A 17,575-nucleotide genomic window follows, 5' to 3' on the forward strand; every position below is an offset into this window, starting at 1 on the left:
GAATATATTTTGGGGGACCAAAAAAATAAAGTGTTAGTAGATATTAAGCAGACAGCCTACTAATACTCTAATGACAGTTAGTTGACATGTAGCTGCAACATTACTTGTAGTTAGTTGAATGTCTAAAGTGGACTATCGAAATAAAGTGTAACCCAAATTTTTACCAAACATGTACACATTAATATTACAAAAGTTACTTGTCATTACCATAAAATAAGTTACTTTGTGATATTACCCTATAATGTGTGTTCTGTAAACTTCTACCCATACTTATTTTGATATCACACACTTACTTTACCTTGCAGTTCAATATCATTAACATCAATTGGATTACTTAAGTTAATATGCAGTTTGTCTGATGTGCACCCATCCCTAGGTCCAACACAATTTATCCATGTTGGACATAAAGACAAATTTATGTCATTATGTCATTTTTTTTTATCTTCATAGTGACATTGGAAAGGCATACGATATGTTCACATCAGGTCCTCCCACAGAATTAAATATTTTGTTACGTGGCATGTTGATAATTATAATTTATTTTTGTTTTGTTTGTAGTGAAAATGCCAGGTGGATCAACTCTTCGACAGTGCACCCATTGGCTGGAAAAGATAAATTGCGCCAATAGAAGATGCACCAAGGTAAATAATGTATTATAGACTATTGAACTGTCTAACTGCTAACCCCCATTATCATGCATTAAAGCCAGACTCATTAAGTCAAAATTAAAATACACTTTATTGGCATTACATATCTCAGTATTTGTTGTCCATGCAATAGAGTGACAATAAAACAGGAGTTTGCAGTGGAGACATTCAGTTCATCATACAAAATACAGAAAAAAGTTTTGTTCTCTAACAAATTTGCATCACAGTAGGTATTTTTCAAAATGTTACATTTCCCAACTGATGGAAAGGTACCTGTTGTTATTGAATTTTTTGACTATTGGTGCTTTTAAATAACATCCGCTTACAAGGCTACAAATTTGATATTGAATCTGTGTATTACAGACAGTACTTTGTATCGTGGTGAATCTCAACTGTGGTCACTCAGTTCTTTTAGATTATCCAGATTTTAAGAAAATGGAAACATCTCCACTAGTGCATACAATAATGACAACCTTACGGGGATAGTTCACCCAAAAAAAAAAAAAAAAATCATAATTTAGGATACTCACCTTCAAGTTGTTTCTAAACCTGTATGAGTTTTTTTTTTCTTCTGCTCTACACAAAAGAAGATATTTTAAAGAATGCTGGTCTCCAGACAGTTGAAGCACCCATTGACTTCCATTGTAGGAAAAAAATAAAAAATACAATGGAAGTCAACGGGTGCTTCAACTGTTTGATTACCAACGTTCTTTAAAATATCTTCATTTGTGTTGCGCAGAAGAAAGAAACTCATACAGGTTTGGAACAACTTGAAGGTGAGTAAACAATCAAAAAATTGTAATTTTTTGGGTTAACTATCCCTTTAAGTCAGATAATGGACATTTGTATTTTCCATTAAAATATGGATACATATCTTACTAGGTTTTAGCATTATGCCTTTAATATTATTTAAATGCCGGTGCATTGACTCAGCTGCATATATAATCTGTCTGATCAATGAATTGCATAAACCTGGTATCCAAGTTATTATTTAGCCCTTTGTAAATAGAGGGCTAGAAAATCAGCAATGCTTGATCAAATGGACCACAGTTTAGATTTGTTTTTATTTTTTTATTCCCGTGAGTCATACCACTCTCTCCTGTCTCTCTCCCTTACTCAGTGTGGGAAGCTGCTGGACATGAAGTCCAGGCAGACGCCCGTATGAAAGGGTTCCGGACCAGAGCCAAAGAATGGGCAAAAAAAGTAAAAAAGTCCCGCAATCAGGCAAAGATTTTTGACAACAGTGCCCTGCTGGTAATAAACATTTTGTCATTCTCTTTTGGTCAGGCATTTCAAGGTTCCTGTCAACATTACAGAAATATAGAATTGTATTTACATTAAGCAAGGAAGCAGCAACTATGATAATGTCATGCAGTTATGTCATGATGTCATCAACTCAACTGCATTTGCAATATTTCAGATAATAATGAGCTAGTCCATGTACAAATATTAAAACAATACACAGAATTTAGCCTTGCCTACAACTTGTATTCATTCAGCCCCAGTATCCAAGGCCACTTTACACTAAGAGGTTTTTCTTTTGGTTTACTGCACTGTAAAAAACAACTGTGAAATGCATTGCAGCACAGTGTCCCAAATGTTTACCATTAATGAAAATATTGGTTAAAGATCGTTAAAAAAGAAATGGTCAATGACTGGCAGAAGCGTTTGCCAAACAAAAACTGTTAAAAATATCCTAATTCATAAGTGTTTTACAAAAAACAGTTGTTTTACAGGTAGTCCCAAGATGATTTTTGTGAAACATTCTCTATAAAATGTAAATCTCTTGCAGTTAACAATTAGCTAACAACAGCACACACACGAATGAGTGGATCTAACTATCATTCCATCAGCAACTACAGGACAAATCATCTATTTCCTGTAAAAATTTGATTTATTTTTTTATTTTTTTTCAGTGTGGTCATGCAGTAGATTAGGTTAAGTCACTTGCTGATGCAGGGGCAGTACAGAATCTTTTAAAGACAAAGTTTGATTTCTTACAGGAAAAGATACATTTGCATATGCCTCAGTTACTCCAGAAAGGACATTCACCCTTACAAAAACACATACTAACTTTTTTAAAGACAGCGTGTAAGTTTACAATAATAATAACAACGTCTTTCTAGCCTTTGTAACCCTGTCTTAGAAATCTGTGTTTGTTTGCTTATTGTTTTTCTATGTTAAGGTGGAGAAATTGAAGGTCCTTGGGTACTTTCCCCTCCTGCTGTGGGGAAAGTACAGACCACAAAACAAAAAGTGGATGTCCCAGCTCCAGTGCCCCAGTGGCTGCCAGTGGTAGCACATGCGGTCCTGGAGAAGATATTGTGCCTATTTGAAGGTTTGTTAGAAGGTAGGTCACATCACAACATCAGTACATTCATGACTCTCTATTAAGATTGATCCTGTATTGTGTACCTATCCAGTTGGATCAGTTTTATTGTCAGTACAGATAAATCCGGTTCTGTTGGGGATCCGCGTTCACGAGTCCACAGTGACGATGATGACGTAAGACGCTGCTGACGTGTATCTGGTGCGTCCGTGTATTCGGGTTCAAATATATATGGCTGGGCAAAAAAATGCAAGTCTTCCTCTGTGTGGAAATCCTTAGACATGTTTGTGAAGATTGTTTTGTTTCCAGCGTGCGTCTCCCTCAGACTGTAAACGAAGCTCGGGCGCACCAGACAAACGTCAGCAGCGTCTTACGTCAGCAGCGTCACTGAACGCGGATCCCCAACAGAACCGGAAGACAATACAATGCTGAATAAAGTCCTAGTTTTTGTTATTTTTGGACCAAAATGTATTTCTGATGCTTCAAAACATTCTAACTAACCCACTGATGTCACATGGACTACTTTGATGATGTCTTTATTTCCTTTCTGGACAAGGACAGTATACCGTTCATTCATTTTCAATGGAGGGACAGAAAGCTCTCGGACTAAATCTAAAATATCTTAAACTGTGTTCTGAAGATGAGCGGAGGTCTTACGGGCTTGGAGCGACATGAGGGTGAGTCATTAATGACATCATTTTCATTTTTGGGTGAACTAACCCTTTAAATGTCTTGTTTTATTTTTTATCACAGCATGTGATCTTGAAAGACAGGAGGTGGGGCAGCAAGAGAGGAGAATATGAGGCAGAAAGAGAAATAGATGATGAAGACCAGAGAGGACATGGGGGGCAACGTGAAATGGGAGAGACTGAAAGGAGAGACATGCAGGAGATGGAGATGGAGATAGAGGCAGGAAAACAGAGTAGAGAGTGAGAGAGGAGAGATAGAGGTACAGGAAGACCAAGTGGAGAGACGAGAGATGGAGTGACAGGAAGACTTCGAAGAGCTGGGACTGATGGAGACAGACAAGCAGAGAGAACAGGCAGAGGAAATGGGGGAAAAAGAGTTTGAAGTGAAGAAGAAAGTAGTAGCAGCAAACATGTAAGTGTCAATACAGAATAGAAGAGGCAGAGCATTGAGGCCAATCTTGACAATGTAGAATATGAGATACAGTAAAGAATGTGCCCATGTACAAAAAGAAGTAGCACACCACACTAGACTAAGATGTCAGATGGTATTTCACAAGTTGCTCTTTTTCTACTTTTTCTTATAACGTGGAGTTATTTGTATGGCAGCAGTTTGGCATCCGGTCTGCCATAATGCAATGCCATAAGTCATCAGAGAAAGTGTCAACAGATTGTCCTGCATTGCGGTGTACTCGCAAGTATTAACCTGGTTTGCAAGGCAGACACCACACACCTCTATTGCAATTTACACATGTTTTTTGTTTCTCTATACAGAAAGTCAGCTTTCAAAATTTCAGCTAAAAGGAAAAATAAAAGAAGCCAAAACAATGATGATGGTAGGAAAAATGCTATGAAGTATTTTTAATTCAAAATTAATTAAATAATACGTCATAAACTCTTAACTAATCCTAATCTAATAGCTTTTTGGCCCACCATATAAAATCTTCTTATTGCTAGTTTAGTACATTACAGGCCTGATAACAAATGTAAAACTATTAACGTAATATTAGTTGAAAATGTATTTTACTTGCCCAATTGACTCATTTTACATTGGAGTTTTTGGGGCTTCGGAGTAATCCAGGGAAATTATGATGTCCATTTACTTCTGGTCTTATATTTCAAGAGAAATGCATACAATTCCCTTTCTGTGGGTTTATACGGTTCGGTTACATTGCAATGGTTTGTACCTACTTAATTTGTTCATTTTTCTTTACAGCTTGCCAGTATCACAGCACATTGGACATTTTCCCAGTGCAATATGTGTCCAAGACACGTGAAAAAAAGGTGAGCAGCTTTTCGGAGAACATTCTGCACGACTAACTGCAGGTGCTAAATTGATACTGTACTACACCAGGAAAATAGTGCTGAAATTGTTGCCTTTTGTCAGAAAAGTCTAAATAAAAAGTAGTTAACATGTTAAATAATTTGCTGTTAGAGCGTTCTAAATATTAAACCAAAACTTTGTTTTGGTAATTATGGCGATTGATTTTTAGAGGCTGGGAGGAAAATGAAATATTTAATTATGAAATAAAAGTATGACTTTGGTTTGTCTTTTACCCTCTTCCCAAGGGCTGTAAAGAAGTCCTGGTCCATTGGCTCCCGTGTCCGTCATGGTAACATCCGCTTTCTTGTTTAACTGACTTATGAGTTGTCCTTAAAGGGGCAGTTAACCCTTATTAAGAAGCCTGTCTGATTTACCATGAATTTGGAGTTATTTAAGTTTATGTAATAAGCAGCTGGACCAGTGTTACATTTCTTTTTTTGAAGTCAGATGGGCTGCTTAATTCGGATGAACTAAGACCTCTCCACATGTGGCATCTGTTTTTGCCTACAGAGAGATTAAGCTACACAACTACAACATACATGTACAGTTTAAAAATGTCATTATAAAGTGACAATAATATAATTTGGATGTTTATACATTCTCTTCTGCTTTCTCCAACCCATTCTGTCAGGGAAGTATGTAGAAGCCTAACAGAGTTTATAAACCATGTCAGAGGCTATCCTTATATTTAACCTATTTCAGAAATGAAATACATAATTTCTGTATGTTTTATTTTGCCATTTCTTTCAGCCAAAAGGCCTGGCCCCCATCTTGGGAACCGCAGGAGAACATCGGAATGACTGTGTCATAAAGGATGGTCTGCTAAAAATACTGTTGTCACATTGATGGTGCAAAGAAACAAATGTTGTGTCCATTAAACTGGGCCATGTGGACATCAATAAAGTTGTATTGCATTGATTACATGTATGTTGTGAATTAAATAGTATTTGTTTGTAAATCTGTTTCATTATTTGTTCATTAGGGCTGGGTGTTGGGAAGGACCTCATCTCATCCAATATTTCCATCATCCAAAAGGCCAATCGTTGTATTGTGCATTTTGCCTTTTCACAACCTTACTCAGAAAAACTAGTTTGCATTGTCTGGCATTTCACAAAAGTTCTGTTTCAGGTTTTGTTATTGTTTCTCCCTCTCTGAAAACATGGAATTGACATTGTTACTGGAGTATTTGAGGGTGTATAAATATCTTTCATTTTGTCCTATGACAAAGTTTCATTTTCATCTCATTCTGGCCCCATATATTCAAGCTAGTAAATAAAGCACAAGCATGCCTACATGTACAAAAGTAACCCCAACAACTTTTAAATACCAAAATAATAGAACATTACACAAATAGATACCCCCCTATATTCATATTGAGCAAAACATACGAAATAACACTTATTTTTAACATTCACTCTTTTAACTTAGAGGCAAAGCATGCTGGGAATTAGAAGTCTGTTGTAGCCACTGATTGTAACTCATTCCGTGAATGGGTGTATATATGGTGTGTGTATAATATGCTACATTCACATTCATGGGAACAGGTATGTGTACTATATGTACACAAAGGATAACACTTTGTGAAAATTACATTTAATTCTATTTTTGTCTTCATTTATAACTATTTAATATGTATCAATATATAGCCTTACATGGTCAATGCATATAAGTGACCCTGGATCACAAAACCAGTCTTAAGTAGCATGGGTATATTTGTGGGAATAGCCAACAATACAATGTATGGGTCAAAATTATCAAATTTTCTTTTATGCCAAAAATAATTAGGATATTAAGTAAAGATCATGTTCCATGAAAATATTTTGTCAATTTCCTACCATAAATGTATAAAACATTTATTTTTGTGAGTAAATGCAGCACAATCGCGGACATAAATGGACAACTTTAAAGGCGATTTTCGCAATGTTTCGATTTTTTGCACCCTCAGATTCCAAATATTCAAATAGTTGTATCTTGGCCAAATATTGTCCTATCCTAACAAACCATACATCAATGGAAAGCTTATTTATTCAGATTTCATATGTATAAATCTCAATTTCAAAAATTACTGGTTTTGTCATCCAGGGTCACATAATGACAAACATAAGCACTAGTTTCGCATATGTATATGAAAGATATTATGTAATATATTATTATATTTTGCAGTATATTCCCATATATTTTTGTTCCATAAGGGTAACATTTTTTAATCCTTGTAGTACGCAAGGTATATAGCCAGCTCCTGATGTCTGATTTGGTAGCTGAACCAAACCCGACAGTGATGGAAGTGCATAAGACAGACACGATGACGGCTGAGTAGAACTGAATCAGCAGCTCCTGTGGCAGGTTGAACTTCCTCAGCTGGCGAAGGAAGTACAGTCTCTGCTGGGCTTTTCTCACAATGGAGTCAATGTGATTGTCCCACTTCAGGTCCTGAGAGATGGAAGTGCCCAGGAACCTGAATGACTCCACTGCTTTCACAGTGCTGTTCATGATGGTGAGTGGGGGGAGTGCTGGGCTGTTCCTCCTGAAGTCCACGATAATCTCCACTGTTTTGAGCGTGTTCACCTCAAGGTTGTTGTAACTGCACCAGACAGCCAGCTGTTCAACCTCCAGAGCCGGCCCGAGCCTTTTGGGGGCCCTAAGCAGAATTTGATTTTGGGGCCCCCTCCCACTACGCGGAGTCACCTGTGCTTGACGATTATTGACACAAATACCACGCAATAATGATACATTATAAATTAATACAGTGAGGTTATGTCTTATTGATACAAAATAAATACTTAATAAAAAATAGATAGCCTACTTAAATAAAAAAGTTTTAACTTTTACTTTACTCTTTTACTAACTCTCTGAAACTTCTTAAAAGAAACTGTCTCAAAACAAAAATAAAGCTAAAATAATGACAAAACTGAGAAATCAGAAACATAATAAGAGCAAGGTTTCAACAATGACAATTATTGTTGAAAACTGTAAAAATATGATTATTTCTCAACTGTTTCAATACAGTGTAACTGTCCTCAAAATCTCTTTTTTTTTGATTATTATTGTAACAGACTTTGTTGGATTGTACATGACAGAATCCAACAAAGCCTGTTACTATAATACCGGTAATCATGTACTGGCGCTCGTTGTATATGTGTGTGTATGCAATGTATTTTTCCCCTCGGGGCTTGCCGTAGATAGGAATGGGTCAATTGCTGCACAAAACACACCGTAAATAATCATGCAAACATACTTTTATCTTGCTCTTTTTGTCCCCCCCTCTGTCATTTTTGTCTTTCTATTTTCGGCACCAGAGTGATACGTCCTTTTTGTGACATGGCTTAACATTACCGAGACTATGCACAGTTGCGCACGAATTGTCTATGCACGCGCGAGGTGTCTAGATTATGCGCAAGCACACCGTAAATAATCATGCAAACATACTTTTATCTTGCTCTTTTTGTCCCCTCTGTCATTTTTGTCTTTCTATTTTCGGCACCAGAGGGATACGTCCTTTTTGTGACATGGCTTAACATTACCGTGACTATGCACAGTTGCGCACGAATTGTCTATGCCTAGATTATGCGCAAGACTTAAACGCTGGCAAACCCAGCAGCCGTTGTAGGCAGGTATATTGATCATGAAATCAGAATTTACTTGTTTTTAATTATTCATTCATTCATTCATATTAATTCATTCATTTATGTCACTTGTTTAAGCCATCTAAAAATTTTTTTTTGATTTTTCGACTCGATTGGGGGGCCCCCTGGTGGCCAAGGGGCCCCAAGCAGCCGCTTAGTTCGCTTATGCCTCGGGCCGGCCCTGGTGGGGGAGTGCTGGGCTGTTCCTCCTGAAGTCCACGATCATCTCCACTGTTTTGAGCGTGTTCAGCTCAAGGTTGTTATAACTGCACTAGTTATAAAACTCCCAGTTCGCTGTTTTTGTAAGGGATGATGTGTGATGAGACAAAGTCAACTCAATAGTCTGATGACAAATCAAATTTGTATTTCTGTTTCCATACACATATGTACAGGTATCAGCAAATATTTACAGACATTATCAGTTGCAAACATAACCATGATTATTACAATTCCAGTAAAAAAAAAATATATATATATAATCTGAGAGCAACCTGCAGGAACAAACAACTGAGGAGTCACTTTCAATCTAACTCACTTACAAAAACAGGATCTTTTGTCAAGACTTTAGAAACCTTTTCAAGTCATCAAAGTACAAGTCGAAGCAAAAGGGATTGTGAGTCCCAAGTCAAGTGACTTGAGTCCCCACCTCAGCATCATTATCTTCCTCATCATCATCATCATCATCATCATCATCCTCAGAGCTGAGGTCATGTTGCCAGTCCATTTCCTCCATTTCCCCTTCATTTTCGTCCACCAGCCTAGGAGTTGGTTCGAGAATGCCTCTGTATATGCATGCAACAGTCTGCTGCTTGAGTCTGAGGTTATGCAGTCTTCTCTGAAGTAGACTGATGAGGCCCTTGGACGCCTCCTCTGTGAATCCATTGGGATAGCCTATAAGTCCACACATGAAGAGTAAAGGAATTAAAGTCACACTAAACATTTTATCAGAGAGAGCTTTTTTATGTTAGAACAAATGTTAAATACAAAGTCAAATTGGAAAATAATAATTGGATAAAATAATCTTTGAACGCCATGTATCCTTAGTTCTTGATACTAGCATGATTGCTTTTCACTTGAAAATAGTTTGACCTATGACTTTTAAAGTGTATAAAGCCATATAGTTTGATTTACACTTACTTCCTGTTTTTATGCAATCTGAAATGGTGGCTATCTGTGTCTGGACCTTTGCAACAGAGTCCTTAAGGTACTGACAGTGCTGCATCATCTCCTTCACAAGGATCTGCTTTTCTTCTGTCAGCCGTGAGACCAGCATTAGTTTGGACAAAAAGTTGGACAAAAAGCTTCTTCTTGGCGAGAATGTCTATACCATCTGAAGGAATGAAAACATCATACATTAATAAACTAATTTGACGATGATACACTTTAAATAAACACAAAGTTAAATATTAATACAGGACCTGTGTTCTGTTCCTGGCAAGGCCAGATCATGCTCTCTTCAGCTTTGTTGGAGAGTTTCTGCACAACTGAGTGTGTGTACACAGGATCACCATCAGGTTGTTAGTTGTATCTCATCTAGCAAGCGCTTCTTTTCTTGGGCAATCTTCTGAGTAATCTTCTGACGCCTTTTGTTGCGATCTGTAATAAGAGCAAAAACAATGGTATTACAAAAGAGCTGCCATATCATTTAATGAACAGAAACAATATAACTTCCATCTGCATCACTAACATTTTCTAATACATACCATTCTGTCTATAAAGGTAGTGCTTCTTCTGACAAATGCTCACACAGAGTGCTTCGATGGAGATCTGCAAACAACGAGCATCAACAGAACTGGCTGCTGCATTTCCTAAATTCAAGTTAAGAAGAAAGAGAAATGTTTCAAACACCTAAGTTTTTTTAATTGCAAATAGTACAGCAGCAACAGACACAATTTAGGACAACAATTATTAGGGACCAAGCAACATAAGCCAAGAGACAAATGTATCTAATCTGTGTGATATCTTTTTTATCATCACTTTTCAAGAGTCTGTGATTATGAGAGTTCATAGTCCACAGTCTTTCTTTATGAAAGTCATTGATGGGGGATTATGTCCCCTATCCATTCCACACATAGAATTTGGTGACTCCATGACCTTTATTATAGCTCCACCAATAGGCCAAACTTTCAAAGATGAAAAAAAAAAACGATATCCTCTGAACTGACAGAAGTAACATGTGGTGCTCTTGCGGATTAAGAAAAAAAGTGAAATCCTTAGGTTCATAAATTTCTACAGATCTAGTTTCTGTTTCCAATGAGAAGCTAAGATACTTCCACCAAGGATGAGAACCAACAAGTGCCTTTTGAAAATATCAGAACTACAAGCGGAGCATGCATGAATGCTGCTAACATGGAGCCTTAAGGCTGATTTATACTTCTGCGTCGGACCTACGCAGGAGCCTCTATGCTACAGACTACGCGTTGGTTTTCATTTATACTTCTGCGTCGTTGTCTGCATTGACGCACAATTACACATGGAGAGGGAGCATGTGAAATCCGAGGAAGGGGTTCTAGCAGACCAATCACAGCGCTTGCGTCCACGTAGAATTGACGCGTTGTTACATTTTTGGAGAGGTGGACATCAGGGTACGCCAAAGGGTATGCGCGCTACACCGCCAACGACGTAGCTACGGAGGGAATTCGACGAAGAAGTATAAATTGGGCTTTACTTGCACATTGTGCTTGGTCTGTCATTTCCTACCTCAAATAATATTGTTCCATTTTGGTCTGATTTGCATGAACATGCACCAATCATTCTGTTTTCATTGCTAAGATGTTTACTTTATTTAACTCAAAATACTAATTGAAGACTTATGACTTGCAAATAGTGTCCATCCCCACATTATAATTTAACATTAAGCTACAGCTACTTGCATTACAACCAAATTACTCCAACAGTGTTTATGTATAAAACAATATTGCCCTTACCCATACTGGCCCACTGCTTGATATCAACAACCCACTGCTTTAGCATGTCATCACTGCAGTGCAACTGGTCCTGCATCTTTTTCAGGCTCTCTGTTGCATCTAGGGTGTTTTCTACTGTCTGCAAAACAGCAACACACAACACACTGTCATTTCATAAAATACCAAAAAGTATATGTTCCTGCCTGATTTAATATAATGACATATTCGACTACATATACATAGCTGAAGTGATGCATTTTGGGTGGACTTTAAGTTCAAATTTAACAGTTTAAAGTAGTCCATTCTTTTTCAATACGTGAACATACCTTTTTGAATCTGGAAGACAAGGGAATGTGGAGGCCATTCTCTTTACGTTGATTTCACCCAATAGCATGGACAGTAAGCATATCAGTTCTTACTGTAAAGAACAATAGAAAAATCACAATAAATTGTAAACTGTTATTGTGTATATTTGCAGGGGAGCAGGGGGCAAAGAAGCTTACAAACGTCCCGGGTTACGTATGTAACCCTAGTTCCCTGAAGGAACGAGACGCTGCGTGAAACGCTGCGGGATCGCCTCTTGCGTTGTGCGTCATGAAGCACGTATGGAATCAGCCCAATGGCGAGACGGAACGTCACGAGTTACGTCATCGACCAGGAAACTATAAAGCACACCCCTGAACACAATGGCGACAGCTTCTGGAAAAAGTCTGAAGCAAGTCGATCAAGGGAATGCCGGGAGTATGGCAACGACACGACGCGTCTCGTTCCTTCAGGGAACTAGGGTTACATACGTAACCCGGGACGTTCCCTTTCAGGAACGTCGAGCTGTGTGAAACGCTGCAGGAACGCTAATACCCACGTCGCCATAAGAGCAAGTGACCGACTGTGTTAATCAAAGATTAAATTCAGCCGAAAGCACCTGCGCCCCAGGGGTGGAGCTGAGGTCTAGGTCATAAAACCTGACGAAAGTATGCGGTGAGGACCAGCCTGCCGCATCACAAACGTCCTGGAGGGAGACTCCTGACAATAAGGCTTTGGAAGCCGCCATACTCCTGGTAGAGTGAGCTCGGACAGCCAAAGGTGAAGGCTGACCAACCGACTCGTAGGCAAGTAAGATGGCCTCAACCACCCACTTGCTCATCCTCTGCTTAGACACTGGGGACCCCTTCTTAGGTGGTCCAAAACAAACGAACAGCTGTTCTGATTTTTTTCACAAGGCAGCTCTGTGGACGTAATCATCTAAAGCCCGAACAGGGCAGAGCAGATTAAGTTTTTCCTGATCAGATGATGTAAAAGGAGGAGGACAGAAGGCCTGCAGAACTATAGGTCTGGGCACATTGGTAGGAACCTTAGGGACATAACCTGGCCTGGGGTGGAGAAAAGCCTTCACCATCCCAGTTGAAAACTCCAAACACGAAGGAGCAACCGAGAGAGCCTGAATATCTCAGATTCTCTTAAGAGAAGAAATGGCAAGGAGAAAAATAGTCTTCAAAGTAATAAACTTATCAGCAACTTCTTCAATAGGCTCAAGGGTGCTAGGGAAAGACCTTCTAGGGCGATAGCTAAGTCCCATGCTGGCACCCTCGTGCGGACTACAGGCCTCAGCCTCAAAGTACCACGAAGAAAGCGAGTTATAAATGGGTGTCTCCCCAGAGAGACTCCACTGAAAGGGGCATGGTAAGCAGCAAGTGACGCCACATACACCTTTAGTGTGGAGGGGGATAGCCCTGAGGAGAAACGCTCCTGCAGGAACTCCAGCACTGCACCCACTGGGCAGTTAACTGGGTCCAACAGGTGTTCTCCACACCAAGAAGTGAAGAGCCTCCACTTCAAGGCATATAACCTCCTCGTGGAAGGAGCTCTGGAATGAAGGATGGTCGCAACAACCTCGGTTGAGAGACCAGCCCCTACGAGCTGGGCCCCCTCAGAGGCCAAGCCCATAGCTTCCACAACTCTGGGCGGGGGTGAAGTATCAACCCGCTCGCCTGAGAGAGAAGGTCCCTCCTGATCGGAATCTCCAGAGGAGAGCCGTCTATAAGAGACACTAGGTCCGTGAACCATACTTGGGCCGGCCAAAACGGGGCTACCAATAATAGACTGACCCCTTCCCGGCGAACCCTCTCCAGAACTCCTGGGAGCAGAGCAATCGGGGGAAAGGCGTACAGGCGTGACCTCGGCCACGCCTGCACCATAGCGTCCAACCCCAGCGGGGCTGGATGACTGAGAGAAAACCACAGTGGACAGTGTGATGTCTCCCTGGACGCAAATAGGTCTACCTCGGCACGACCATACTGCATCCAAAGGAGCTCCACCACCTCGGGGTGGAGTCTCCATTCCCCGGGCCTCGGCCCCTGCCTCGACAGGATGTCCGCTCCCTGATTTAAATACCCCGGGAGATAAATCGCCCTCAATGAGAGAAGCTTCCCCTGGGACCATAGAAGGATCCGGCGAGCCAGATTGTATAACGGGCGAGAGCGCAGACCCCCCTGATGGTTTATGTAAGAGACCACCGATTTGTTGTCGGACCGGACAAGAACATGATGACCTCTCAGATCTGGCAGGAAGTGCTTCAGAGCCTGAAACACTGCCAACATCTCTAGACAATTTATATGCCAAAATCGATGATGGTCCTGCCACAGACCCTGGGCTGGGCGACCACTCATGATCGCCCCCCAGCCTGTGAGGGAAGCATCTGTCGTTAGCGTTACACGACGACAAAGAGCTCCCAACACAGGTCCCTGGGACAGAAACCAAGGATCCCTCCACATGACCAGAGCACGGAGACAACTCCGTGTAACTTTGATCGGGGAGAACCCCTTGGTCCTGAGCCACCACTGTAATGGTTTCATGTACAGCAGGCCGCAGGGTATAACACTGGACGCTGCTGCCATCAGACCCAGCAGTCTCTGGAACTGCTTTACAGTGAGCAACTGGCCTAGCTTTACTCTTTTTACAGATGAGAGAATCGAAGCAATGCGGGCAGGCGACAGGCGGGCTGCCATAGAACGGCCCATTAGTTTAGCCGATTCCCTGGTGGCACGCAGAGATAAATCTGCAGCCTGACGCAGTTCTCGAACCACGTCAGTGCTGACCTCCTCACTCTCACTCATATCTTTTAAAAGATCGGCTTGGTATGCCTGCAATATTGACATTGTGTGCAGACACGCCGAAGCCTGACCAGCCGCCGAATAAGCCTTACCCACCAGATACGAAGTATTTCTGAGAGGCTTGGTGGGTAAAGCTGGTGCCTTAAGAGACGAGGAAGACTCAGCAGAAAGATGGCTAGCTAGAGTCTCCTCCGCCTTGGGCATCGCCCCATAACCATATAACCTAGCCCCCGATATATTAGAATATGTGGAAGTCTGGGGGCTAAACACACGATAAGAGGAGGTTCTCTTCCACGACCTCGACACCAGCGCGAACCGAACCACTCTCCTCGAAGAGTGATCGGCGGGAGCGGAGCATTCTTAATGGAAAACACTCGCAATGCTCACAATCAGCCCCGTCGAGAGCTGACTGGGCATGCTGCACTCCCAAACAAACAACACACAGATCGTGTGTATCCCCAACCGTGAGAAAACGAGTACAGGGGGAACACACTTTCTGTATTGCTGCTCGCTCGTCATACTGATATATGTGAATATATATATATATATATATATATATATATATATATATATATATATATATATAGTTTTTTTAAGTGAAAAAGTCCTGCCTAGCAATCACTAAGAACAGACAAAAACACAGGGACAGATTCACACACAGAGCGCTTGCTGAAGACAACAGAAGCTGTCGCCATTGTGTTCAGGGGTGTGCTTTATAGTTTCCTGGTCGATGACGTCACTCGTGACGTTCCGTCTCGCCATTGGGCTGATTCCATACGTGCTTCATGACGCACAACGCAAGAGGCGTTCCCGCAGCGTTTCACGCAGCTCGACGTTCCTGAAAGGGAACCTGACTTGGACATATACTTTGTGGTCAGGGCACATCTGGAGAGAAAACTATTGACTTGCTCTACTTCTTCACCAAGATTGGTCCCGACACCTTCCTGGTTCCTTGCATTCCACAGAATCTACAGGAGGCAGTGGACTTGTTAAACAGGGTGGACAACAGGGTGATCAATATTGATGCATATCCCAAGGTCACCAGCTGTAGAGGACAGCACATAGGGCCTCATGTACAACTCAAAACACACTCCTGGGTTGTTGTTTGGGTCACAACATCATTCATTGTGGTACTTTACTTTAATTGTTGACTACATCACTCTGAAATGTAAAAGTAGTTAAAAGCATCACCTCGCATTTTGTATTGTGGGCTTTGGCATCCATCACGGACAAGCAATGTCTCATTTTCTGGAGAGGTTGAAGATGAGTCAGGGCCTCTGACACCTTCTCCAGGTATGGGACATAACGGCAGGTCACATCCATGGCCAAAAATGCAGCACCCTGGAACTCTTTTTGGAGAAACTTTGGATATGCAAAGATTTGTCCTCTATACATATTCAGACCTTTTGGAAAAAAGAAATAAGTAGAGAGCACATTGCACACTGAAGAATAGGCTTCAGATGTTTCATCTACAAAATTTTCCATTGCAATTTATCAAGATCAATGCCAGCCTTTGAGGAGGAATCCATGCCTGCACACAGCAATTTCTACACCTTCTTCATCCAACTTGTTGGCCTGCTTTGATGTATCTCTTGCTGCTGGCCAGTGGGATTCCCCACACATCGCTCTTCCTGCCGTCTACCAAAGTAAAAAGTTAAATAGCAAGGCTGCATGCTCAAACAATAACAGTTTGATTAGATTTTGTCTTTGATTGCCTGACCCATCTTCCATCTGCAACTCCCTGGAGTATAACAAACCAATTGAAATTATTTGCCATTTAGCATGCAGGAGGACAATTGCAATAGTCTAACTTTGTCAGAAATTGTGTCAGACCTACTGTATGTGCGGAAACCAATACTATAGATATACTGTGCTCTCTGGATTAGAATCTAGTTGTATTTTTTTTCATCCAGCCGTGCAACTTCACTCTTTGTGAAAGTTCGATTGCATTGCTAACCTCAGCAACCTGCCATTGCCATCTTAACACCTGATCAAAGATTCGCTCATCTGAACACCTAATAAGGCTACAGTGTTTCCAACTTTACTTCCAATTAGTTATAAAATAAGCCAGAGATACCCACTGCTCAGCCTGACTGAAAACTTACACTCGTGACAGCCCCCTGGACTTCCTCAACAAAACTGGACACCTCAGAGTCTTGGGACAAAAACATTCCATCACAGAACCCTGGCTCTTCAATCCTACAACAAAATGTATTCTGGATAACCACTGTATATGTTAAGAAGTTTAACATAATAATAATATTATTATATACATAATAATTACATAATATAAATTGTATTTATGTGACACTTTAAAAAACCAAAAAAAAAACATGGATATTATATTCAACAGCTACATTATCAACAGCTTAATTTTAAATAACAAAATGAGAACTATATTATTATGATAATGTAAATAGCAAGTACATACATAAACTACATTGGCTGTTTTTAAATGTGTACACAAAACTCACTGGTTTGCTTTCTGGAACCTGTGGAGTTTTCTGTTGCCATCCACTGAAACGGCCACCATTTCAGGGCTACAGGCTGGACAGACAAATGGCTGCTTTTCCAGAAGTTGGTCTTCTTCAGAGTTGCAGTACACATATTGCAGAAAGCTCCTCTAAAAAGCATCTGCATTCACTTTGCCAGTCTGAAAAACAATTTATAGAACAGCTTTAAATGACAATGAACTACAAGGTCACCCCATTTATGTTTTGTCAATGTACCTTTTTAAACCCAAGAAAGGATGCAATTGGCAATTCTGTCTAATATGGTCTTCAGTTCAGTTAATTTCAGTAACCTGAAATATTACAGCCACTTGTGGACCTTGACTTCATATGTGGGTATATTTGAATTGGACTTGAACACCCTTTTTGCCATACTGTCCAGCCTTACAGCTACTTATAATAATAACGAATGCATTTGTCTTTCAGCTTCAAATTTTTAC

At 40.4% G+C, this 17,575-nt stretch overlaps 2 protein-coding genes and 1 pseudogene across 4 annotated transcripts; 1 reads left to right on the forward strand and 2 right to left on the reverse strand.

Annotated features, from left to right (window-relative positions):
* Positions 1-492: 492 nt before the first annotated feature.
* LOC143715554 (uncharacterized) lies at positions 493-6,092 on the forward strand (annotated as a pseudogene). Its single transcript, XR_013195812.1, has 8 exons — positions 493-641; positions 1,768-1,901; positions 2,833-2,997; positions 4,437-4,498; positions 4,879-4,946; positions 5,232-5,275; positions 5,737-5,803; positions 5,969-6,092. The product of XR_013195812.1 is annotated as an uncharacterized LOC143715554 (transcript).
* Positions 6,093-9,107: 3,015 nt separating this feature from the next.
* On the reverse strand, positions 9,108-9,882 carry LOC143715555 (uncharacterized). The gene is made up of 2 exons (XM_077207355.1): positions 9,747-9,882; positions 9,108-9,500 (listed from the first exon to the last, which is right to left on the reverse strand). Exons 1-2 carry the CDS (start codon positions 9,880-9,882, stop codon positions 9,235-9,237), a joined length of 402 nt encoding a protein of 133 aa, XP_077063470.1. The 3' UTR covers positions 9,108-9,234.
* A 5,601-nt stretch (positions 9,883-15,483) lies between these two features.
* Positions 15,484-17,219, reverse strand: LOC143715556 (uncharacterized). 2 transcript variants are annotated; one of them, XM_077207356.1, is made up of 4 exons: positions 17,100-17,219; positions 16,720-16,824; positions 15,817-16,012; positions 15,490-15,670 (listed from the first exon to the last, which is right to left on the reverse strand). In XM_077207356.1, the coding sequence occupies exons 1-4, from the start codon at positions 17,156-17,158 to the stop codon at positions 15,536-15,538; spliced, it is 495 nt and encodes a 164-aa protein (XP_077063471.1). In that variant the 5' UTR covers positions 17,159-17,219; the 3' UTR covers positions 15,490-15,535. The 2 variants fall into 2 exon arrangements, 1 of the variants encoding a protein (XP_077063471.1); XR_013195813.1 differs by lacking the exon at positions 17,100-17,219 and having other exon boundaries at positions 15,484-15,593; positions 16,720-16,808.
* Between the last annotated feature and the right edge of the window lie 356 nt (positions 17,220-17,575).

The sequence above is a fragment of the Siphateles boraxobius genome, unplaced genomic scaffold (assembly GCF_051911475.1).
Source record: "Siphateles boraxobius isolate OS27281-9 unplaced genomic scaffold, OSU_SipBor_1 6, whole genome shotgun sequence".
NCBI classification, from domain to species: Eukaryota; Metazoa; Chordata; class Actinopteri; order Cypriniformes; family Leuciscidae; genus Siphateles; species Siphateles boraxobius.

Bases quoted from the DNA above. Each gene is read 5' to 3' on its own strand.
- LOC143715555 (XM_077207355.1), bottom strand. From the start codon at position 9,882: ATGCTGGTCTCACGGCTGACAGAAGAAAAGCAGATCCTTGTGAAGGAG. The intron at 9,501-9,746 runs GTAAGTGTAAAT...GTGGACTTATAG, and splicing joins AGATTGCATAAAAACAGGAA to GCTATCCCAATGGATTCACA.
- LOC143715556 (XM_077207356.1), bottom strand. From the start codon at position 17,158: ATGGTGGCCGTTTCAGTGGATGGCAACAGAAAACTCCACAGGTTCCAG. The intron at 16,825-17,099 runs GTGAGTTTTGTG...ATTTTGTTGTAG, and splicing joins AGGTTCCAGAAAGCAAACCA to GATTGAAGAGCCAGGGTTCT. The intron at 16,013-16,719 runs GTCAGGCTGAGC...GAATATGTATAG, and splicing joins GTCACGAGTGTAAGTTTTCA to AGGACAAATCTTTGCATATC.